This window comes from Rosa chinensis, chromosome 3 (genome assembly GCF_002994745.2).
Source record: "Rosa chinensis cultivar Old Blush chromosome 3, RchiOBHm-V2, whole genome shotgun sequence".
Taxonomy (NCBI): Eukaryota; Viridiplantae; Streptophyta; class Magnoliopsida; order Rosales; family Rosaceae; genus Rosa; species Rosa chinensis.
The window spans coordinates 13,340,545-13,364,522 of record NC_037090.1 but is presented as its reverse complement, the minus strand read 5'-3'; the positions used below and the strand labels follow the sequence as shown (position 1 = coordinate 13,364,522).

General features: G+C 39.9%; 2 protein-coding genes across 3 annotated transcripts; one reads left to right on the top strand and one right to left on the bottom strand.

Annotated features, from left to right (window-relative positions):
- Positions 1-8,114: 8,114 nt before the first annotated feature.
- On the top strand, positions 8,115-11,808 carry LOC112192089 (ADP-ribosylation factor GTPase-activating protein AGD7). 2 transcript variants are annotated; one of them, XM_024331622.2, is made up of 4 exons: positions 8,115-9,168; positions 9,278-9,367; positions 10,571-11,072; positions 11,475-11,808. In XM_024331622.2, exons 1-3 carry the CDS (start codon positions 8,371-8,373, stop codon positions 11,069-11,071), a joined length of 1,389 nt encoding a protein of 462 aa, XP_024187390.1. In that variant the 5' UTR covers positions 8,115-8,370; the 3' UTR covers position 11,072; positions 11,475-11,808. The 2 variants fall into 2 exon arrangements, with proteins under 2 accessions (XP_024187390.1, XP_024187389.1); XM_024331621.2 differs by having other exon boundaries at positions 8,117-9,168; positions 11,429-11,808.
- Positions 11,809-12,222: 414 nt separating this feature from the next.
- On the bottom strand, positions 12,223-21,423 carry LOC112194152 (cation/H(+) antiporter 20). Its single transcript, XM_024334403.2, has 2 exons — positions 20,679-21,423; positions 12,223-13,516 (listed from the first exon to the last, which is right to left on the bottom strand). Exons 1-2 carry the CDS (start codon positions 21,420-21,422, stop codon positions 12,371-12,373), a joined length of 1,890 nt encoding a protein of 629 aa, XP_024190171.1. The 5' UTR covers position 21,423; the 3' UTR covers positions 12,223-12,370.
- Positions 21,424-23,978: the final 2,555 nt, after the last annotated feature.

Below are 23,978 nucleotides of genomic sequence, written 5' to 3'. Positions count from 1 at the left end.
GAAACACTAGACATACAGACCTACAATCCCACAAAGTATCAGAACTTATGCTCTCACGAGGTGAGAACTCTAGGACTCCAAAGTCGACTGATATTTCTGGCAGAGCCTAAAATCAAAAAACTTTGAGCAAGATCGAATTTGGCAACCTAAGATTTAGCACCCCTCAATTTAATTTTCTGGTTGAAGAACCCCAGATATCTATTTTACCAAATACTCTAGTTTACCCACAAGCTGAAACCATAGCCTAAAAGCCTTCTCGTTCTCTCTAAATGCACACCATTTAAATCATGATTAGAAAAGCTTCCTGCTTTTAACCCATTAAACACTAAAACTGACCTATATAGCAAAATCACAATAAAGAAACAGAAATTGGAGAACAAATCATACAATCCAAATTTGATAACCGAAGAATTGGAAAAGAAACCAAAAATTAAACTTCAGTAGACATATAATTAAGAAGAAAGAGAACTATCGCTCTCTTTCCGAATTTGTTTTCAAGAGAAAAAAGTTGAAACCAAGTTTTGCAAACTGAAGCAAAATGAAGCTTTTTGCAAACTATATCATCCACTATATCATCATCCGTCTCTGACCTTCTCTTAAATCCTCAGGTATTGGCATCAAAACCCTGGTCCCAACCTGAAGTAACCCCCAAAATAGGTACACACATAGATATAGATTGATACATAGGATTAGACAAAACTTAACCGAGAAATTAACCAAAAGATACCCAGAAGCAATTGAAAACAATTTAACGCAAAATCGAGTGAGACCCAATAATCCAATACCTGAATCGACGGCGAGCCTTATCTTGAATGTTAGGTCTTATCTTCCATGGTGGGCTCGACGAGGGAACAAGGCGGAGCTCCGGCATGGACTGCATCATTGGTGGATTTGAGAAAAGAGATGAGAGAAGAGGTGTGTCGGAGGAGGAGAAGGAGGAGAACGGAGACGGAGGCAAAGAAGGAGGAGAGTGGAGACGGAGGCCGAGGCGGAGAGTAGTTGGGTGCTGGTTGGAGGCGGAGGATGAGGAAGAGGAGGTCGGGTGCTGGTTGGAGGCAGGAGGATGAGGAAGAGGAGGTCGGGTGCTGTGTCGTTGTGAGTAGGGTTTGAGAATGAAAAAATGTCGAGGCAGTCAATATGACTAAGGCCCAGTTTGGCCCCGAGGTTATAGCAGCTTAAGCTGCTTATTCCATAATTTAAGTTGGATGGGTGTTTGGTAAAACAAGAGTTTGGTGATTATAATCCAATCTCCCACTTCCCAATGCTATAATCCACAAGTTGCAAAAGTGATGCTTCTAGATTAAGAGATTTCAGAAGTTGAGATGTGTACCTATATTGCCCTCATCTATATCCCAACACTGCCAAAACTGGTTTGAAGATGGACTGAGGATTTGATGCCTACAACCTAGCAAGTTCATGACTTCCAACTCCAATCGTTGTCAGCTTTCTTCTACAGATGCAACGAAGCTAGGAGTAAGCCAAGAAGAGCTGGAAAAGTCGCCGGCGACGAGGAACCGCGACGAAGCTGAGAATTCCCAAAAACGAAAATCATCAGAACATAATCGAATTCAGAAAATAATCACACAGGCATGTAGACCATGACGAGAAGATCAGGTTTCATACCACATGCAAGCTAATCGGTGGCCGGAGTCACCGGAATTCGCTGAAACTGGCCGGAGTAGTCGGACCTTCTCACCGTTTCGATTCTTCTTCGTCGTCCGGTGCATGGACGATCAACGGCCACATACGTGACGGATACGATGAGACGAAGAGGATGGTCCCCGTGCACCGTCGTGGGGCGGCCGGAGATGAAAGTTCCGGTCAGGCTTCTCTTCCGGGTCGGTGGCCTTCTGACTCCAGGCTCCCTTTCTCTCTCTCGAGCTTTCTAGGCCAATTCGTTTCCTTTTTAAAGCCAAATCAACGGACCAGATTGGATGGTGGAGGAAATTGACGGCTCAGATCGCGCCGCTTGCTTTCTATTTCCTTGAATAAATTTTCAAAACCCCAGAACTTCGGAAAGTCACGATATATAAGTAACATCATTTTAACATCATGTCCTTTTTGGTCATTTTCTAAACTCACAGCACTTTTATACTAAAGTTTACCAAACACTTAAACACTGTTTTTGTACTCACAGCACTTTTAAAAGCACAGTTTACCAAACACCCAGCTACTTAATTTCACAGCTGATTATTCTCACAGCACAGCTAAAGCAGATTTTAAATTAATCACCTCGGGGCCAAACTCGCCCTAAGTGTTTTGAAATTTTGTTCCCCCGCCTTGAAAATTTTGTAACTTAGTAATTTTCCGCGTTTTTCAAAATTTTGAAAAAAAAATGTAGACATCGGTTAACTATTAGAAACGATGTTAGTGTACAGATAGAAATCGGATTTTTAAGAACCGATGTTAGAAATTTTTTTTACATCGCCTCAAATCCTAACCGATGTCTATGACATGATGTCTATTAGCATTATTCTAGTAGTGATATGACGATTGTATCTATTAAGTTGGCTTGAATTTGACGCCGGTCAAGTGGTTAGACCAAACGAAAATCAGTGCTTCAAGCCAAAATTTAATGTTTCACTTTGTGCTTGGCCACCTATTTAACCTAAAACGGTGCAAATGATCCCTAAACTCCAATTAATAGAGTAAGAGTGTTTGGTTTTGGTTATGTAAGTTCGAATTGTCCTGTTATCGCATGTACTCCGTCCATTTAGATGTGTCGTTCGTTAAGCACAACAAATCTCTGTTAGTTATTCTCCTACTTTAAGGGTATAAGTTTAAGTTTTTTGATATTATTCAGCATGCACAAAGAAAAATCCCTGAGATCTCAACTACTTTTAAAACCTTGAGATCTCACATGGTACGATACTCTAGTTAGTTAGTCCTAGGGTTTGTTATTGCCTAGTGTGTCTTTATTGCCTTTGTTATGCCATTGCAGGCTTTCTTACGTACTCCCAAAATAAATTGCTTTTTATTGTTTATTTTTTGAATTAAATCTAAAATGATTTGTAATTGATACTCAAGCTACAATGACCACTATATGCCTCTCCGCCGCTATTAACTAGCTAGATAAGAGGTTGTGGGATACCACGGTGGTACACATGGTTAGACTATTCATTATACAACCAGTGGTCAATTAAAAAAAAAATGCGAGTCTATAACAGTGGCGGAGCTAGAAATAGATCGCAACTGGGGCACTCAAAAGTTTTTTAAAAAATAAATAAATAAAAAATTGAAACTTAGACTTAAAATATATCAAAATTGAAATAAAAATAAAATTAAAATAAGGTTATCGAAAGATTATTATTATTATTTTTTCTAAAAAGGTCAATATTTTTTTTTAAATTACATATTTTATTAATCAAATTTATAGTTTTTAGATTTTAGACAACATTTCATAGAAATGTAATTTATCTTTGAACTTTATGAAAGAATAATATTAATGTTTTTTTTTGCTGAGAAGAAATAATATGTTAGAAAAAGAAAGAAAAAAAAAATATTAGAACATTGCTGAAAAGAAATAATAAGTATTAACGTTAAAAAGAAATAAAAAAATTAGCGTATTGCTGCTACTTATGAAAGAATACTATTAATGTTTTTTTTTGTACTGAGAAGAAATAATATATATATATTTTTTTTTAATCAAACCCAAATCGGGTGCCAATATATTCATCACAAACCAGAATAAGCGGATACATACCATTCCACTGTCATTTATAGACAGATAAGAAGCTAGTGGTAGTATCCACAAATGGTACGTACATATAGTCCTACTCATTGTACATTCAAATACATAGAAATAGCGGATATCCTCTTTCGCAGGGGCGGATCTAGGTATAGGGGTGGGAGGACTCAAGCCCTCTGCAGGACCGCAGACTTTTGGGTTAAAAAATTTATGATATATACTTTTTGTTTGTATATATGTTTGTTTGACGAAGCTCACCCAAACTCCTGAATTATCAAAGTCAAACTCCTCTCTAGCTCTTCCATTCTCTCCATCCATCAGAAACTCTCATTCTTCGTCTTCCTAAAAAAGCCTAATTTCCAAACTAAATTCAATTGTTGAACACTTGGAACTTTCTGGTTCTTATCTCTCCACTCTTGCATTCACACACTTGTGCATAATTGTACTAATTTTTTTTTTTTTTGAGATTCGCCCAAAGAGACGCATGAATATGTAGCCCACCCCATTTTCAGATCCTAAATCCGCCGCTGCTCTTTCGGTACTACTCCAGAAACGCTAAAGAGACATATAGTGCACATCGGTGCTTAGTTTCCTAATACAAGGAATTATTGTAATTTAGACAAACTAAAAAACATATAAATGGGCTTAGGGCTAAAAACTCCAGCCTAAATTAGAAAGCCGAGCAGCCCTAGGAGCAAGAGGACTAATCTCAAGGCCCAACAAGATAAATAGACCCAAGCCCAGACCATGTCTCCACCACACCTGTAGCCGCCTATACAACGTCGGTACTTTTCCGCCGCCGACGAGCCCCGCCACGAACCAGTACCACCCGTTTCGCCACGAGCCTCGCCGTCCACGAGAAAAACAAGAAACGCGGAGCTCCACGCAGCCTGTATCGACGTCGAGCTCTGCCTCTAGCCCCACGCAGCCCACACTTCTGTCTAGTTCAAACCCCGAGCCCCATGAAGCCCGCACTGCTGGATCTGGAAATCCACTATAAGCGCGCCCAGACACTCAATCCCCATGCCTGATCTGCACAGAAAGGACGTCAAAACGCCCAGAGACGTTGGCCAAAACTTGCCACCAACCATCCTGCCAAAAAACCTCAAGACAACCCCCTTCTCTTCAGACTAAAAACCCCCGGGCAATGAAGTACCTGTCCGGCAGCCAGCAACAGGGACAACGCGGCAATGCCGGCGCTACCCATGGCCGCCGCCGGACAGTAAACGTTTGGAGGTGTTGGGTATCTCTTGCGGCGCTAGGGCTAAGAGAGAGTTATTTTCCGACCAGATCCTATCTCTTAATTAGGTTTATAGAAGAAATAATATGTTAGAAAAAGAAAGAAAAAAAAAATATTAGCACATTGCTGAAAAGAAATAATAAGTATTAAAATTAAAAGGAAAAAAAAAGAAATAAAAAATTAGCATATTGCTGTTACTAACATTCAAACTAGGGACTAACCTAACAAACTTATATGTCTCCTACCACTATAACAGAACAACACTTTATGTCATTATGAAACCAGATAATATATATATCTTTTAAAATCTCATTGGGACACTGGATCCACCATGCCCCTATGTGGCTCCGCCCCTGGTCTATAAGTCATGACACAAGAGTAGCAAAATAAGCACACACAAAAATAAAAAAACACAACACTTCATAACTCCCTAAAAATCTAGGGAATTATTAGAAAGAAATTACCTATCTACATAGTAGCCCAAATGGCCAAGGGAAAGCCAGCCCTTGGCCCAAAGCCAATCTCAATAGCCCAATGAAAAGACATGCACACACACTACCAGCCTCACGACAAAGCCACCTCCGTTGGCCACTATGGCACCAATCGCTGCCTCGTGTTCAAGATAAACCACCACCATTGTGCGCCACCACCAAGAGGACAAACGCTGACAAAAAAACAGACATACCCAAACCAAACCAGGTAAGATAACCACAACCAAGCCGCCCTGACCTATTGATGATTCCTCGTCGTCGCTGCCGCTTGGATCAAAATCAGTTCGAGCGGCCGTCCTTGAAAAATTATGCACGCGAGTGACCCAGCCATCGAGATTTATCAACTTGCCCATCATCGAAGTCATCAAACCAAGCTACCCTATAAACCAGGCTATAGAAACTACCCGTCCGACAAAAGCACCACGACAGTAGTGCAACCAAGGTCAGCATTGCTACAGGCCACCGTTAGACGAGCAACCTTTGAAAATGGTGGAAGCTGGCTAGGGTTCATAGGGGAGAGATAGGCGGCTAGAGAGAAAATACTCTTTTTTTTTTGTAGAATGTAAACTAACTAGTAACTAACATTAAGTTCAAGATTGAGTATAGAGAAATATAAATACATGCCAAAGCAAAAACTATGATATAAATGGTTAGGCCCATTTCAACATACGCAACAAATAAATTTATAAATCAATAAGAAGAAGTGAAAAAATAAAATTATTTCACTTCTTAAAACTATACTAATATGACTTTATTCGGATAAAATTTAGAGAGACAAGACGCACACCTGAATAAGAGTAGCACCGACGTACAAAGTAAAAACAAAGTTTGAAATTCGTCACTCTTATTCTCATCTCACCTGGTCGAGATCCAAACCACGAGCCACGAGCCCCTAACACCTCCAAAAAATTTCTAAAATTGTGGAACTTGAATTTAGTTCAAAGCGTGGCAATAAGCCCAATAACATAAATTTGGAGAAATTGATATTAGTTCTTAAAATAGTTTCTACAACAAAGTGCCAAAAACAAAAGTTTGTCCAACACTGGAAGTGTACATCTGTGGCTTGGGGTGAGTCTCTTTGGGCTGCTTCTAGTTAGGTCGGGGATTTAATGATCTTTGCAAACAGGCTAAATGGGGAAATGGTGTGGATGGGCTTTCAAATTTTCTTGGGCTTGGGCTCTTTTGGTGTGGGTTTTATTGGACTTTAGCGGCCTTCATTTTAGTCATGAATTTAAGATAGGATAATGGGCCTTATATAATTTCCAAGGCCAATTGTGGATTGCTTGTATTGGATACTATTGAAACGTAGGGAGAGGTTAATTTTTCATCAACGGTTGTGAGACTAATTTTTCGATTATATTTTGACCAATCAACTGTTAGCTGTTTACTTAAGCATGAATATATCACTTCTGAAAATTTTCTTCAAAGTTGCTAATTGTTAAGATACTGAATTAGATTGAATCAATCAAATAACCAAATTTGTCAAACTTGAACATTTTATATGCATAAATGACAAATCACGATTATGCATGACTTTACAATTTTTTATTTGATTAAAAATTTGCATAAATAATTTACTCATGAATATTTAAACATCTAACGGTTGATTTGTTGAAATATGATAGAAAAATAAGTCTCACAATCGTTGATTATAAAATCCTAATTTTACTGGTCCTTATTAGAGCCCCATTGAGATATGACAATGAAATTGCACTCAAGAATTCTTTTTCTTAGTTTTTTGGGCTGAACTCAAAAATTTTCTAATGTACCTTATGGAGCAATGGTTGCTTTAGACTCATCACCTCATTCATAACCCAATTTCTTTTCGAGGCCCAAATTGTCCTCATCATGCTCCTTATTCACATTTATAATTTTATCTTCATTGAATTTCTTAAAAAACTTGCCCTACCAATTTTAAGAATATTTTCCTTCCTTCGTACCCAACACATTTGTAAGTCATAACTTGTAACTCATGCTTACATACAACATTAAGTTCTTAAGATTTGTAACTCATGTTTGCCATTCAAATCCTCACCTCCTCTCGAGTATGAAGATCCCCTTCCTACATTCCATTCAAAAGTGTCACCTTCATATCAAATAACGCTACCCACTCCACTTAATTAGCGTTTGATGACACAACTTTAAGTTCAAGTTTAATTCTAAAATCCGTTTTAAATTAAAAACGATAACTTAATTCTTTATTTTATTTCGTCGAAAACACACACATTTTTTATGGATCCATTCATTAAACCTTAACATTACCTAACCACATGGTGTGGTGTGCTGGTCGAGCGGTCTAATTTGAAACCTCCGGGTCTAGCGTTTGATTTCCAGCTCCATCCCGTGCCCAACAGATTTGAGGGATATTTGTTCGTTAACACGAGAGTACGTACGTCTGCGGTGCAGTGATTAGTTTGACAAATCTGAGATACACTGTATGAGTGTGTGTAGTTACTATTGACGTCCTTCCCCTAAAAAAAAAAACACAAAAAACCTTAGAAGGAAATATTAATTTCGCCAAAAATACGTTAAAATCAAAATGTTATTGCCTCTAGAAACATGAAACATATATTGGACCACAGACCACAACTCGATCGATCGAGCAGGAAAAGAAAGAGAAAGAAACATCACGTGCCGCCCACGTGCGATTTGCAATAGGGAGAAGAGGCAAAGGATCAGTGGAGTCCATGTGTTCTCATTCTGTTTCAAACCCACCATCCAATCCAATATAAAAAACCAAAAACCAAAAAAAAAATGCCTCGGCCGAATTGACGGTGTCGGTGATCTCCTCCCCCAATTTCTCTCTCTCCCCAAAAACCCAAACCACATCACAGAGAAAGAGAGAGAGAGAGTAGAAGATTCATTATCCCTGGAATTATTGAAATTTCAATTTTTTTTTTGTTGAAATTTTGGTTGTGGATCGGTGATCCGATTCAGATCGGAGCTAAAAAATGGCGGCATCGAGGCGGCTCCGGGACCTGCAATCGCAGCCGGGAAACAAGATCTGCGTGGATTGCTCGCAGAAGAATCCGCAATGGGCTTCGGTCTCCTACGGCGTCTTCATGTGCCTAGAGTGCTCCGGCAAGCACCGCGGCCTCGGCGTCCACATCTCCTTCGTCAGATCCGTGACCATGGACTCCTGGTCCGAGATCCAGATCAAGAAGATGGAGGCCGGCGGCAACGAGAGGCTCAACGCCTTCCTCGCCAGCTACGGCGTCTCTAAGGAGACCGATATCGTCACCAAGTACAACACCAACGCTGCCAGCGTCTACCGGGATCGCATTCAAGCCCTGGCCGAGGGTCGGCCTTGGCGGGACCCGCCGGTTGTGAAGGAGAGCGTCGGGGGGTTTGGGAAGACGAAGCCGCCTCTGGCTCACGGCGGAGGAGGTGGCAGGGCAGGCGGTGGCGGAGGCAACAATGGGGGTTGGGATAATTGGGACGACGACGGGTTCAGATCGAACGATATAAGGCGGAATCAGTCCACCGGCGATGTTAGAGGCGTGGGCGGCGGCGGAGGGATGCCGGCGAGGTCGAGATCGACAGAGGACATCATGCGATCGCAATTCGAGGCTTCCGCGACGAACAAGGAGAGCTTCTTCGCCAGGAAGATGGCGGAGAATGAGTCCAGGCCGGACGGACTCCCACCGTCGCAAGGCGGCAAGTATGTTGGGTTCGGGTCAAGCCCGGCACCTTCTCAGAATAGTTATAATAACAATTCGCAAGCAGATGTGTTATCTGTTGTTTCTCAGGTTGCATTTTTTGTATTTATCTGTTGTTTCTGTGTTTACTTTAATGTGTGAGTTTCGATGGAAATGGCTGATATTGATACATGCATGCATACATTTCTGTTTTCTGTAGGGTTTTGGTAGGCTATCTTTGGTTGCTGCATCTGCAGCTCAATCAGCTGCAACTGTAGTACAGGCAGGCACAAAAGAGATCACCTCTAAGGTACTTTGCTATAACTCTTTATTGTGCTCGATATTAGATGATCATTCTGCCAGTGGTTTTATTTGTCTAATTCAAAATGATTCAACCACCATGCACTGATAATTCATGGATGATTAATGCAAAGAATGAGACGAATGTGGAAGCAAATTGTCGGTTAATCTTATTCATCAGCGCCTGTAGTTTTCTTCCTCTCATATGCGGGCGGAATGTGGCATTCTGTTATGACATTTTAGTAAATTTTATGAAACTCCAACGTTACACATCAACCTACAAAAGGATAATAATGTAAGTTAAAGCATAAGATATTAAAATGTATTGTTGAAACTTATTCTCTCTTTCATTTCTTTTGTTTATTTTGAACATCCCAATAAAACAATGAACACTGTAATCCATTCATTCCCAGTCCATTTCCTCTTCATTGTTATTCTCATTTCTTTTTCAATTTTTACTAGACTGCGAAATCTGTGAGAAATGGTTAACAGTTAAAGCTAATATAGGTGGTTATTTACATGGTAACCGAGTGACTAACAGTCTGATCTTGAACTCCAATTAAATACAACTTTATGGTTGGGCTTGTTTTGGTGTCAATTGGATGATGGTTACCAGTGTAATGGTGCAGTGTAAAATAGCAGTGAAGTCAGCAGTGTAGGACTAGTTGAGGAGTTTGATACACCATGAAGTAATCTGAGGTGTGAACTTATTATGTTTGGATGGTTAGAAAATGAGAGGTTAATATTTTGGTGAGACGTTCCACAAAGCACATGATATTTATAAACTGAAGCTAGGGAGCTTTAACTCATATTTCATGAAACAGTGAATGACAAATTATTATGGATAGATCTCCTTTAGCGTAATCAACAAAAGTTGTAAATAAGCCATATTCACCATTCCTTTTAGATCACAATTAGAAAAGGGTAAGGAACAGAAAATAATTGGTGTGCTGGAATGGAAAAGCTACATTCTTACACAAAATGGCGACTTGTAAATTCCTTCTTTTCTCTCTCAAAGATTTAGATAAATTGGGCACAAATCCAAAGCAATTGTATCATGGTCATTTTCTTTCTTATTCTTTGGTCAAAATCATGGTCATTTTCTGATTTTCTATATTTGCTTTTTAGTTCTTATCATTTGTATTATAGACCAAAAGGTTAGCCAATTTCTAAACTTTGATAAACAATTTGTGTGAATAAACCTTTGTACCAGGTGAAAGAGGGTGGCTATGACTACAAGGTGAATGAAACCGTTAATGTTGTTACTGCAAAGACGTCAGAGATAGGACAAAGAACTTGGGGGATTATGAAAGGGGTCATGGCAATGGCATCCCAGAAGGTTGAAGAGTATGCTAAAGAAGGAAACTGGAACACTGACAACTGGCAACGAAATGATAGCGAGCAAAATGGATATTATCAAGACTTTAATAAACAAGAGAATTCAGGATGGAATACTTCTTCTGGACGGGGGCAGTCCTCATCAAGTGGACATAATAACTCTTATAACTCGAATTCTTGGGATGATTGGGACACCAAAGACAATAGGAAGGAAAGCTCTACGAAGGGAATGGGTTCCAATAGCAGTGATGGTTGGGCTGGCTGGGATGATGGCAAGGATGATGGATTTGATAGTGGCTACCAGAGTGCACCTACGAAAGGTGTTGGTCACAATGGGAAATCTGATTCAACATGGACTGGTGGAGGTTTTGACTAAGGTTGGTTAGTGTATCTTGAATACTCAATGATTTATCTAAGTTTTTTTAGATGTCCTGCCTCGATTTACTTTTTTTTGTTTTATGTTTTTTGTGATAAATAATGTTCTCCAAAATCCTTTATAGCAAGGATTTTCAACATGAAAAATGCAATTCTTTGGGATATGTTTTGGTTTTAAAGACTTCAAAATTTGATTTAATATGTAGTGACTTTAAAGGGGGCCGTTGGTGCTTTCTTGGCAAGTGACCTGGGATGGGGAGCCAGAAATGTTATGGTGGCTTGAAAATTTATTTGGGTTTGTATGAGAATGAGTCCTGGGTCTCATTTTTGTTTTGTTCTTTTTGGTATGTCGAGGCAGAATTTGACATGATCTCAGCAAATTCCGGGTTTACCTGCAATCACAGAGACAATGAGCACTCAAAGATGGCTGCCAATGGTGATGCTAAAGATGATGGATGTGAAATTTGTTAGCAGCTGCTGCTGATTGATTAGTTGGTGATAAAAACTGGAATTTGGATCCACTATAGAAAAGACATTTTTCTTGAGGTTAGTATATTTGATCAAATGTTATTTTCCTTTTTCTTCAAAGATTTTATGTAACTTTATTGGGGATATTTGTTGTTTCCAAGTTGTTTATACTATGTACAATTGTGCACAAGAAGGGTTAATTGCCCGATTCAAATGAGGATTCAAAGATATTTGTGAAGTTTGAGAAATGGAATTTGTTTTGATTTGTAATGGTACTAGTTTATTGAATAAATTTGTTTTATTATATCTTTGTTCTTTCTTTGTCAAGTTGAATTATATAGCTTTATGGCCTTGTGAAATTTTCACATTTTTGGCAGAATTCTAGTTTACATTCTCGGGTAATTAGCTGCTAGAAAGCACCTTCTTACTCTCCTGAATACCTTAAGTTGTAATATTGAAACACAGTTTGCTGCGTCTTCACCGCGTAACTTGCTAAAATGCATGTTGTTGTGAGCTCATAAATCTGTAGTATGAAGTAATTTCTTCTTTCTTGCTCTGTGTTCTTTTCATTCATTTTTCCTTCACCATTGGTAGAGATTCATTCTGTAAGGAGGGTATGAAAGGAAAGAGTTTATGTATATCTAATACAGTTTGAAATCATCTGATCTGAAATCTGAAACTAGCTAACAGAAGTGGATTAGACTCATTTATTTGTAATTTTCCCATCATGATGAGTGACTGGGTGAAATGACAAGCCTGGACTTATACATAAAGCTAGTGCCAAACTAATTTACATATGGAGCGACTGCTACAACATAATCAACCCCAGATTTCATTTGCTAATCTGTGGTGTTTGTATCACAAGCACGGAGCACGAAATCCCATGTGAGGATGAAGCTAATGCGTCTCCAATTGGTCCCAGTTCGGTATGCTCCAGCTGATTGTGAGCCAATTCTGCAACAATTGTTGAAGGGTGGTGCTGCTTCCCCACGATCACCAGGTTGTATTCCCTGCCCTGAACTATGCCCGCCACCGTTTCTATAATGTTGCCGACTACCACCTTCTCTATGAATTCCACCGACCCATTCTGCCTTCGAAACTCTGCCACTGCAGTCTCATCAAGATCCCTGTCGGGGTTGGTGATGGAGCTTGGAGGAGTAATGCTGTGCTCAAAACACCTCACAACGGTAACTACAACGCTCTGATTTGCAATTCCCGCAACATACTGCAGTGCCCTGCGGTCATCGGTTCCACCCAAGAATAGAATGCACACCCTCTTCAGATTGGTAGTCTTTGCACCCTTCCCAGCTCCAACACCGAGTCCACGATCCACGAACAATGCTACTGAGCAATTAGCACATTTTAGAACTCTCTCATTGACTGCTCTCCAGCGATGCTCTAAATTATCCATCGTCTCTTCACCCTGTTTATTCCCCTGTTTGTTGAAAGGCAAGATAATGATGGACACCGTCTTGGCTTCCGCAACATGGAGAATATCCTCGTACATCGTAGGCAAAGCCGAGATGGCTGTTGTGTGAAGGATGGTGACTTGACCAACTTGACTATAAGCTTCAAATGCTGAGGCGATATGGCGTGCCACCCCTAGACAAAAGCGGTTGATGAAGGGCAAGCCGTTTTTCCGAACTTTGTGTACCATCATAATGGAGGATGAACGATCAGTAAGTTCAACAAGATGCATCACGTAAACTTTGAGAAGAGAATTCTCGGAGGAGGTTCCGGTCGACTCAATGAGGTTGATAAGGGAGGGTACACTTCCCGGTCCATGAATACAAGCAAGGATTAGAAGTTCCTTCTTTTTCTTCGGGTTCTTGCTGGGAGAATTCTGTCTCTCTAAACTACTCTCAGATTGGGAAGCAACGACATAGGGTTTGTAAATGGCCATCACTATTGGTGTCGTCATGAAGGTGGTGAAAAGTGCCATCAGCACAAAAATAGCAAACATCTCGTCGTTTAGAATCTGTAAATTAAGCAAGTTCGACGAGAGCTTCATGTTAGAATGGAAAATACGTACCAGCAAAGTTTACTCATAAAGCAAAGTCAGGATGGAAATAATTAATAACGTTAGTGATCCATTAAAAGAAAAACTGTGTTGATAGATTCCTAATACAACTAATTTTTTTTTTTTGGTTCGGATAGCTCTCTCTAGCAACCCTAGCGGCTATTCTGTCACTCTAGCCGCCGACACAGTGCTAGCGCCTGTCCGGCTACGCCCCGGCAATGGCGACAGCCTCTGGCCTTGCCAACGCACGTTGGGTGCGGCCGGACGGGTAATTAAGGCTGTGCTTCAGGCTTGGAGGAGGAGATCCGGGGATTTCCTACCCTCTCTTTCTCGGTGGATGGCGTAGTCGAGCTGTGGTTGCAGATTGGGTCGGAGTGGACTCGGGGCTCTGCTGGGGAGTAGCGGCTTCGGGTGACGGTCGGCATTCGGAGGGCCACTTCGACGACTTGGATTGTGACGTCCCGAACCCGAATTCACCGGTTTACTAGTCATTTGGACGGTAAACAACTTTTACTTTCACTTTTACTGTCGTTTCAATGCTTTTAGGGGGCCTAAAAGTTGACTTTTTGTTCGGGTCAAAATTTGAGAAAATTTTCTTCATGAGAGTTGTAGAGGACGTTAAACCGAGCGCGTGCATACTTGGTACGTAAAAATCGGAGTTCGTATGCAAAAGTTATAAGCGAAATGGTAAAGTTACTGTTTATGGTAAGTTTCTATAAATAGGACGAGTTACTGTGGTAAGTTTCCATTTTCGGAAACTTACCGAGCCCTCTCCTTTCTCTCTCCCCGATTCTCTCTTCCTCTCCGACCTCGTCACCTTCTTCCGGCCATATCTCCTCCATCCGGCGACGGATTTTGACGTGTAAGGTGTCGTTGGAAAGCTCTCTTCATTCTCTTGATTTCTGGGTTCGTTTGGTAGCCTAATATGAACTGTGGAAGGTGCAGCAATGAGAAGAAGAGGACGGTCACTGTAGCCGAACGGAGGTTTCATCGATTTCCGGCGATTCCGGCCACCTCCGGTCCCCATTTCGCCATCGAAGGTTCGGTTTTCATCACTGATCATTTCCCCTATGGCCTTGTATCACGATTTAGTGTGTAGATGCCGAATCGACGAATTGAAATTCTAGGGTTCTTGAGGATTTCTGGGTTTTTGTTCATTGATCGATTTCGGCCGTTTTTAATTGTTATTTGGGAATGTTGTAGTTGAGAAGTTGAATCAGTGTGTTGAGAAGGTGCTACTGCCAAATTTTGGTGGCCATCGGAGATGGTGGCGGCGGCGCCGCCACTGTGGGCGGCGGTAGCGGCGGCTAGGGTAGTTTATAAATTTCAATTTTAGCTAGTTAAATTCTATAATTATCATAGAGCTTGTATATGAAATTTGGTGAATTTTGGAGAAGCTTGGATTTAATTATGAATTTTTGAAGTTTAGGGTTTCGATTATCGAATTACGAGAATCCGACCGTCGGATATCTCTCGGTTCTGCCTTGGAACCTTTAAATTAATGAATTGGTATTAGTGGTATAATTTGGGTTGCATCCAAGGAGAAGTGGAGATGTAATTATGAGGAATTGATTTTAGGAATCGTATTAATTTGTCGAATAACTATTCACGGAATATAATTGTGTACAGGGCGATGTACCGAGCTATTGCTCGACGAAGGAACTCGTATGCATGGTCGCCTAAATAGTACTGTGAGTGGACATTTTTTTTTAAATTAATTCCGCATGCAGTATTATTATTATTTTCTTCCAATTGAGATTTAATTATGTTTTGAATATTTGAGATTTAGTTTATCGAGATTTATTTATGGATTACGAGATTATTATTGAAATTCCTTCCCGAGGGCTTTTAGTAGATTTTTGAGATAGTCATTCATGAGTTATTGAGTTGGGAAATGATTTTCGGGAAGTGACTGATTCGGAAAAATATTATGAGAATTATTGTTTTCGAATATCAGTTTTTATGAAGATATACGAGTGCGAGGGATTTAGCAAATATTTGAGCATGATTGATTTATCGAGATTTATTAGGTTTTGAATTCCGCACTTATCAGACTTGGGTTAGATGGAGCTTTCTTTCCGAAAGCAATTATTGAATTATAGAGTATGTGATTATGCTTTCGAGGATTTATTGAGATATCGAGGATTGAGTTAGTGAGTTATTACTGAGTTATGCTTTCAGTGAATTATTATTGATTTATTGAGGTAATATCGAGTTTCTTTCCGAAAGCAAGTGATTGAAAGAGGTTATGTTCAGTTCTTGAGGAGGCTATTCAGTTTATTAAGGAGGCCAGTTTTGGCGCATGCGTATCTTACCTAGTTGGCAGTCCCTTCTAGGTAATAGTCTGGTTGGCAGTCCCTTCCAGACTACAGCTCGGTTGGCAGTCCCTTCCAGATGACATGAGGTAGCTAGTCGGCAGTCCCGTCTACTACATGTGGCTAGTTGGCAGTCCCATCTATCCACCGCCTCCTATCCCGGTTGGCAGTCCCTTCCGATGCGTCATCTGGGTGGCAGTCCTTCCTAGATGGCATGAGATGACTAGACAGCAGTCCTTTCTAGTCATCAAACGAGCCTCATGAAAAGGATGTTTTTATAAGGATTGAGGATGAGATTTTAAGAGGTTTCAAGATGTTCTTGTTACGTGATTGAGATTTCAGTAAAGAGGATGATTAAGAGTGTTTTCAAGATTGTTACTGCAAGCGAGGTTTTAGAGAATAACTTGGGAAAGCATTAAGTTTTACTTATACATTTGAAAGTACTTATTTTTCGTCCACTCACTCTAACGGATTTTAAATGTTTTCCCCTGGGCCCTTCGGTTTTAAATGCCCAGTTTGCAGGCCAGTTTAGCTTGAGGTCGAGCGTACTTGGGGTTGAGGCATAGCTGTCATAGCTTCCGCATTATAAAAGTATTGGTCGTTCATCTTGTTTTCTTTTCTCTTGTACGCCTGTACATTAGATTGCTCTGATAACCTATGAGATTAATATTCTTAAATTCAGAATTGTTTATAAAATGAGAGATGTGAGATGTTGTGTTATAGGGAGCAGGGTGGCTCCAGGAGAATAAGGATGGATGATTTAGAAGTGTGGATGTTTTTCTACAGGTTTTGGGTTGTCCATTTTTAGGGGAAGTTCTGTCAAATTTTTGGTAGAATTTCTTCTAAAGTGGGCCCTGCGGGGCCTCTTCGGATTTCAGGGTGAAATTCGGGGCGGGTCCTGTCATGGATATGATGTTGGCTCGACTGGTTGTCAACGGTGATCGGGTTGCCGGCTTGGTTATGGCTCAGAGTTCAGGGTGCGGCCTGGTGTGGGATGATGATTGGTGGTGTTTCTCGCTGGTGGTCCGGCGGTGATGACGTCTTTCTGTCCGACATCAGTGGAGGAGACGGGGTGGAGGCGCGGCGAGGCTGGTCTAGGGCCGGGAAGGGTTGGGGACGGCCATCTTCTGGATTTGCTTTCTCTGGGCTTTGGCAGTGGCTGTGGGCCTATTATGGGCTGAAGTTGGGTTGGGGTCTGTGGGCCCTGCCTTTTATCTAGTTTTCTTTAGTTAGTTTATTCCCTTGCTTTGGGAATTCTAGGTTTGTATTACTCTCTACTTTTATTAGGGAACTACGCACTTTCGTGCCTCTAGCAAATCCTCTTGAATAGTTACGACGGAGGATTCTCGAGACAAGGGCATGGGAAGCTTTTGGTTCCCGGGTCTCCTTGCCTAGTACTTGACTTTTGAGTCTTTTACTACTTGCTTCTTAGTTCTCTCTAGTTGTATACCAATTGAGGTCTCTAGGCGACTAGGTTTACTTTTCAAAAGAGAGGTTTTGTAGTGAGGATTTGATCTCCTGTATGTAGGCTCAATAAGTGAGCGATATGTTAACAGTGAGGGTCACCTGTCCTTTGCTTGGTATCTTATACCATGTATGATTTTGGTGTAAGACAGCATTCGATGTACGTGTTTTCTGGCCATGGATAATTGAATGATATTATCTCCTTTTCTCAAAAAAAAAAAAAAAAAAAACTGTGTTATTATGGAATTTACTGTTTGACTATTTTACCATATCGTTATATAATTTTATACTCTTGGAATTATTATGTGCATTACCGAATGCAATTAGTAGATTATTATACTGTAAACTTTTAAGGCTAAAGACCAAGTCTACCAAAGTTAAAGAACACTAGTCGCAGTTGCTCTCTCTAACCTAGGGTTAGGGTTTTCTTTAGCCTCCTGCGTAGCTTTTTCTCTGTCACGTCAATGACAACAATCGATGCAATGGCAGCCCGCCTGGCCTCCTCCCTAGCCCTGGCTGACGGGAAGAAACCGGTGGATCTGCGTCCATCCAAGGGGATGAGACAACCTGAAGCGTTCATGATTGGCAAGCTCCTTACGGCGAAGGAATACTCTCGCAGTTCGTTCCAGGGAATGTTCCGAGCTGTATGGAGGATTAATGGCAGCCTCCGGGTGGAGGAAGTCGGAGAAGATGATAGAGTTTTGCTCTCATTCACAGACCCATCTGATGTTGATGGTGTCTAGAAAGGCGGACCATGGGGCTATAATAGAGCTCCGATAGCCCTTGCACCGTATGATGGTGTCAGCCCGGCGGTGGATGTACCCCTCAAGAAGTCATCGTACTGGATGACGCTACAAGGAATACCACCGGCATTCAGATCGGAGCGTATTATGCGCCTCATTGGCAGCACGATTGGCGACCTCAAGGAAATCGATCGTCTGACGTTCAGGAATCGAGTTATGCGTATTCGGGTTGAGATCGACTACGTGAAACCTCTGTTGTTCTGTCGTCGATTCTGGGTAGAAGATGAAGTCCAGTTCATAGTGCAGTTCAGGTATGACAAGATTTTCGGTCGATGCGGCACTTGTGGATTGGTTACTCATGTTGGCCTCCCCTGCTCCGGGTCGGAACTAGTTGAAGGCAATGATACACCGGTGGGGGCAGTAGCACCACCCACGGCTTTAGCTGTCATGAGGGAACAACCTGTACCGAACCCTAATTCTAATAGGGTGGTGATCAATAACCAAACCCTAATATTCAAAGCTCAGGTGCCAAGGAGTATACCAGAAGCTCTTCTTCCTCAATCGGTGATGAACATGCGACGCCACAAGAGGCAGGTACAGATTCGGGAACTGCCTGAACCAAGACTCAATGAGAACCCAATCACCGGACTCCGTAGGATTCGGGAAGATGATGAGGTAACAGTCTCTCCTAAAAAACTCCGTTTGAGTCTTGCCATTGGAAAGAAAAATTTGGATGCAGTGAACATGGGATTACTAGAGGGACCTTCCAATACTATCGAACAGCCTAAGAGGAAGAGGGGACGCCCAATTGGTAGTGTAAACAAACTACCATATGGGACAGCAGGAAAAAGGAAGAATGCAAAGAAAGATGGAAAATCTGACAAGACGAAGAGCAAGAAGACCAACCTGATGCCGAGGTTGTTGGCTGCTGATGAGTCTGAGGTAAGTACCAGCTCTAACCCTAAGGGGAAAGAGCAGGTGCTTACTTAAGATATCAAAAATTTCAAGACATTCTGAACTTCAAGCCTTCTCAAGTGGGAGTGATTTCTATATGCTTCTCTAAGATGTTTCTAGTTGATATGTGTACCACAATTGAGTGCTGGCAGATTAGACTAGATGAATGATTTTGCCTTAGGAAGTGAGATTATTCTTGCTTAGTTTGTTGGCTTGCTGTTTCAGCGAGCGACCATTTAGACTTTAATGAGTTTAGGTGTGACTTAGATAAGACATCCGGTTCGTTCCGGCTCTTCTTATGTAAGTTCTGTTAGACTCTGGCATGTTTATTCATGGCTTTGACATCTAATAAAATCAAATCCTTTCAAAAAAAAATTAGTAGATTATTATGTGCATTACCGAATGTAGTGCGACAAGCATTACTGATTAGCAATGCACCAATTTTTGAGTCATGCTTATCTAAGATATAGTTTTTTAAAGAAAGTAAGACATAAGTAAATATAATTATGCACAGTTTTAAATTATAAAAATTAAAAATTATTAAATTTAATACATGTCACTTAGATTTACTTGTCTTTCATAGTTACATAAAAAGGCTAATAACATATGAGCCACTTTTTGTAACTTTATTATTCTCTACACCACCTAATTTGTTTTCCCTCATAAAACCACAAATATAAAAAATATCAATATTTCCAAAAATGCTTTCGCACTTTTAATTTTCATTATTTATTAAAATATCATTGCGTTAAAATAGTTATTATTATTAATTGAAAAGTTACTACTAATGAACAAAAAAAAACTACTTCCGACAAATAAAAAAGCACACTGTAGAATAACCAAAAAACTACTATTGACACTATCGATGAATCGAAAAACTACTGTCAATTTTCAGAAAAGTCACTACCATCTTTCGAAAAGCTAATGTCAACTAACTGTCCGTAATTTTTCTGAAGAATGACAGTAGATTTTCGGTTCATTGACAGTAAACTTTTCATTCGTTAGTAGTAGTTTTTCAATTAATAACAATAGTTGTTTGGATACGATAGCATTTGGGCCTAGCATTTTCATAAATAATGAAAAGTAAAAATACGGTGGCATTTTTCTAAATATTGATATTTAAAAAAAAAATATTTTAGTAGCTTTATAAGGGATAAAAACATATGGTGGTTTAATTGTCTAATTGATAATATGAGTCTTAAAAAGACAGTTATGGGTAATTTACTTACTTAAAACTGTCACTTAAGCGAGCGAAACTGTAACTTATATATCCTTATATTTTTTGAAATACCTTATTAAAACTTTGTGTCGGTGAGATATGACCTATTAGTAAGTTATAATTCCAACATTGTAAAGGTTATGCATTCGATTATCACTAACATATGTAAGAGTGTGGTGGGTTAAGGGTTTAAAAAAAGAAAAAAGAAAAAAAAGCCTTAGTAGAACTTTGAAATAATAGAATTAGGAAACGTTATTTTTTAGATGAAGAGTAGTATAGTCATTTCTTGAAACTCTCAGTGTCATTTCTTCTTTTGTGATTTAAAAGAAAAAAAACTTCCATTTTTGTGCAAAGAATTTTATTTGGGTCCCAAATAGGTTTCCAAAAAATATAGCATTAAGTGGTATAATTGATCTGAAAATTACCTTTTTCTCCTTGCCAATATTCAGAACAACAAGCTCCACCAATCCTTTAGTATTCATCAGTACACCTAGAGCTAATGACTCCCTCACTGGTATCATACTCATCATTGCAACCAAAAACGTTCCCAAAATTTTTCCAGTGCAAGAAACTGATATAACCAAAGCCAAAAGACCCCATGCCTTGATCCCACGTATTTTAGTAACGTCAGTCTTCAAACCACTCGAGGCAAAGTAGAGAGGGAGAAGCAAACCAGACACAAAATCCTCGATCCTTTTAGTCAGTTTGGCTGCAAATTCACCCCCTTTCGGAATGGTTAATCCAAAAATAAATGCCCCAAAGATGGCATGGACACCGATTAGGTCAGTCATGAACCCGGACAACATGACCCCGGCTAGGGTGAAGCATAGATAAGCTTCGTCCTCCATTTGAGATGAGCAGCGGTTAGCAACCCAAGTCATCAAAGGACGGACCAGAATGAACATAAAAGCAACAAAAGCCACGCCGGAAATGAGAACCCAAATGGAGACTAGAGGGCCTTTAAGGTTCCCACCTGCTAAGGCCACGGCCAAGGCCAGCAGAATCCATGCAGCCACGTCGTTGAAGGCTGCTGCAGCCATTGCCGTCTCGCCTATGCGTGTGGTGAGCAGTTTGAGCTCTGCTAAGATGCGTGCGAGGACAGGGAAGGCGGTGATGGAGAGGGCTACCCCTATGAACACGAGGAACTGATGTAAGATAACCATATACATGCTCACAACATATGCACACAATCATAAAAGGGATTAAGGCTTACCTTCAGCAATCACTGGCATGGATTCCATCTTATGCAGTTGCTAATACGATCACTGAATATGGTCTTCTGTTACTTACCAACTTGCTTCTCAATGGACAGAACAATATGCAAAACGTCGGTAGTAATCAGGGACCAATTCATCTGTATATATAGGAGACTTAACCCTCAAGAAGCTTCCCATTAAAGCTATCCATATCGGTTTAGGTTTCCTAGTTAGATTCCTAATGTAACACTTCATTGTAGTCTTTCTTGCAGACTAAGAATATGATTACTTACCTTAATGAATAGATACACTGCTTCATTAAGTTACAAGTATTGATTTACTGTTTGTATCCATGTTAAACTAGGATTGATATTAAGCTAATCATCAATTACTTTATGATGATATGTGTTATGTCCATATTTGATCTTACAATCTCCCCCTTGGACTCACACATATCATGCTCGATGATTTGCACCAGAAAACATCAAAACCTACTTAACTTACTGAAGTGCGCGCCAGATAACAAACTCAAATCGAAAATCCATTCCAACATGGTCAGATCACAGTTACTTATGCAGAGCAAGAAACAGTATACATTTTAACAAAAATGCAGAGTTTCAAAACCACAAACATAAGCTCCTGCAATCCACATATGTCAAACCAGAAGTGATACAATATATGTTAATGTGTATCAACAAGTAAACATATATTAGGTCCTACTTTATGTTTCTAAAACCAGAAACTCAAGCAATTTTTCTGAACACTGATGGCTTAAAATTATTGCTTGAACCTCAACATCATGCTATACATGATTTAAGCCATCTGATAGCAAGTATGATATTCAAAACAAGATGATAATTTCCAAAACAAAACAATAAAGCTGCAGCAAAATCATAACTGGAAATACCTCAAAATTTTATTGATAATCAAAACTGTCATTACAAATAAGTTGTGATAAACAAACAATAAAAGATCACAACTAAAATATAAGAACTCAAGAACCTTAAAATTTTAAATTGCTCCAATAGGACTAACTCTCTACTGAACCTAAGCATCTAGATTAGCTAAAACTCCAATGCTTGTTGTATGCTTCTGGAATGCTGCTACTGACAAGGCCTTGGTGAAGGGATCTGCTAGCTGTGAATTTGTGTCAATACTTAAAACAACTATTTCACCATGCTTTACTCTTTCTCTAACACTGTAATACTTTAGATCAATGTGTTTAGAATTATTTGACCTTTTACTGTTTTTGCTAAAGAAAACTGCAGCCTCATTGTCACAATAAATTACAAGTGTTCCAGCCACAATGTGACTCAATACTTTGGTCTGCATGAGAAAATTTCGAATCCAAAGTCCTTCACACACAGTTTCATATACTGCAATAAATTCAGCTTGCATAGTAGAAGTTGAAACAAGTGTTTGTTTCATGGTTTTCCAAGCAATAACACCTCCTGCAAGCATGAACACATATCCACAAGTCGATTTCTTGGAGTCCGGATAATTCCCTGCAAAATCCGAGTCTGAAAATCCAATGAGTTTCAGATCCTCCACTTGCCTATAAACTAGCATGTGGCTTTTAGTTCTCTGCAGGTATCTCAACACTTTCTTCCCAGCTACCCAATGCTCATGGCCTGGATTAGATTGGAATCTTGACAAAATCCCTACTGCAAAAGACAAGTCTGGCCTAGTGCAGACTTGTGCATACATGAGACTTCCTACAAGTCTGGCATAAGGCTTTGACTCCATATTTTCCTTTTCAGCATCACTATTGGGACTTTGCTTCTTAGTTAACTTATCTCCTTTGGACATGGGAACTTCTCCAGCTGCACACTTCTCCATACCAAACCTCCTTAAAACTTTGGTAATATAATTGTGTTGAGACAAACCAAGTAGTCTCTGTGCCCTATCTCTTTTAATCTCAATACCTAGTACATAGGATGCTTCTCCTAAGTCTTTCATGTCAAAATTCCTTGACAGAAAACTCTTGGTATCTTTAAGCAATTTAATGTTACTGCTAGCCAAAAGTATATCATCCACATAGAGTACCAGAAAAATAAAATTGTTCCCAACTGTCTTCAAATAAACACATTCATCAACAAGATTTTCTGTAAATCCAAAAGTAGAAATCACAGAATCAAATTTCTTGTACCACTGTCTAGAAGCTTGTTTAAGGCCATAAATTGATTTTCTTAATTTACACACTAAGTTTTCACTTCCAGCTTGTACAAACCCTTCTGGCTGCCTCATATAAATCACTTCATCTAGTTCACCATTCAAGAAAGCTGTTTTAACATCCATCTGGTGCAACTCCATATCAAAATGAGCCACTAAAGCCATGATTATCCTAAACGAGTCTTTTGTAGAAACTGGAGAAAAAGTCTCAGTAAAGTCAATGACCTCCTTCTGTGTAAAACCCTTGGCAACTAACCTTGCTTTATGTCTCTCTACATTGCCATTTGCATCTCTTTTGGTTTTGAAAACCCATTTACAACCTATAGGCTTCTGTTTTGGGTCAGGTTCAACTAATTC

Excerpts from the sequence above, each read along its gene's own strand:
- LOC112192089 (XM_024331622.2), top strand. The coding sequence starts at position 8,371 with ATGGCGGCATCGAGGCGGCTCCGGGACCTGCAATCGCAGCCGGGAAAC. Across the intron at positions 9,169-9,277 it reads TGTTATCTGTTGTTTCTCAG|GGTTTTGGTAGGCTATCTTT; the intron begins GTTGCATTTTTT and ends TGTTTTCTGTAG. Across the intron at positions 9,368-10,570 it reads CAAAAGAGATCACCTCTAAG|GTGAAAGAGGGTGGCTATGA; the intron begins GTACTTTGCTAT and ends CCTTTGTACCAG.
- LOC112194152 (XM_024334403.2), bottom strand. The coding sequence starts at position 21,422 with ATGTATATGGTTATCTTACATCAGTTCCTCGTGTTCATAGGGGTAGCC. Across the intron at positions 13,517-20,678 it reads ATATTGGCAAGGAGAAAAAG|ATTCTAAACGACGAGATGTT; the intron begins GTAATTTTCAGA and ends CTTAATTTACAG.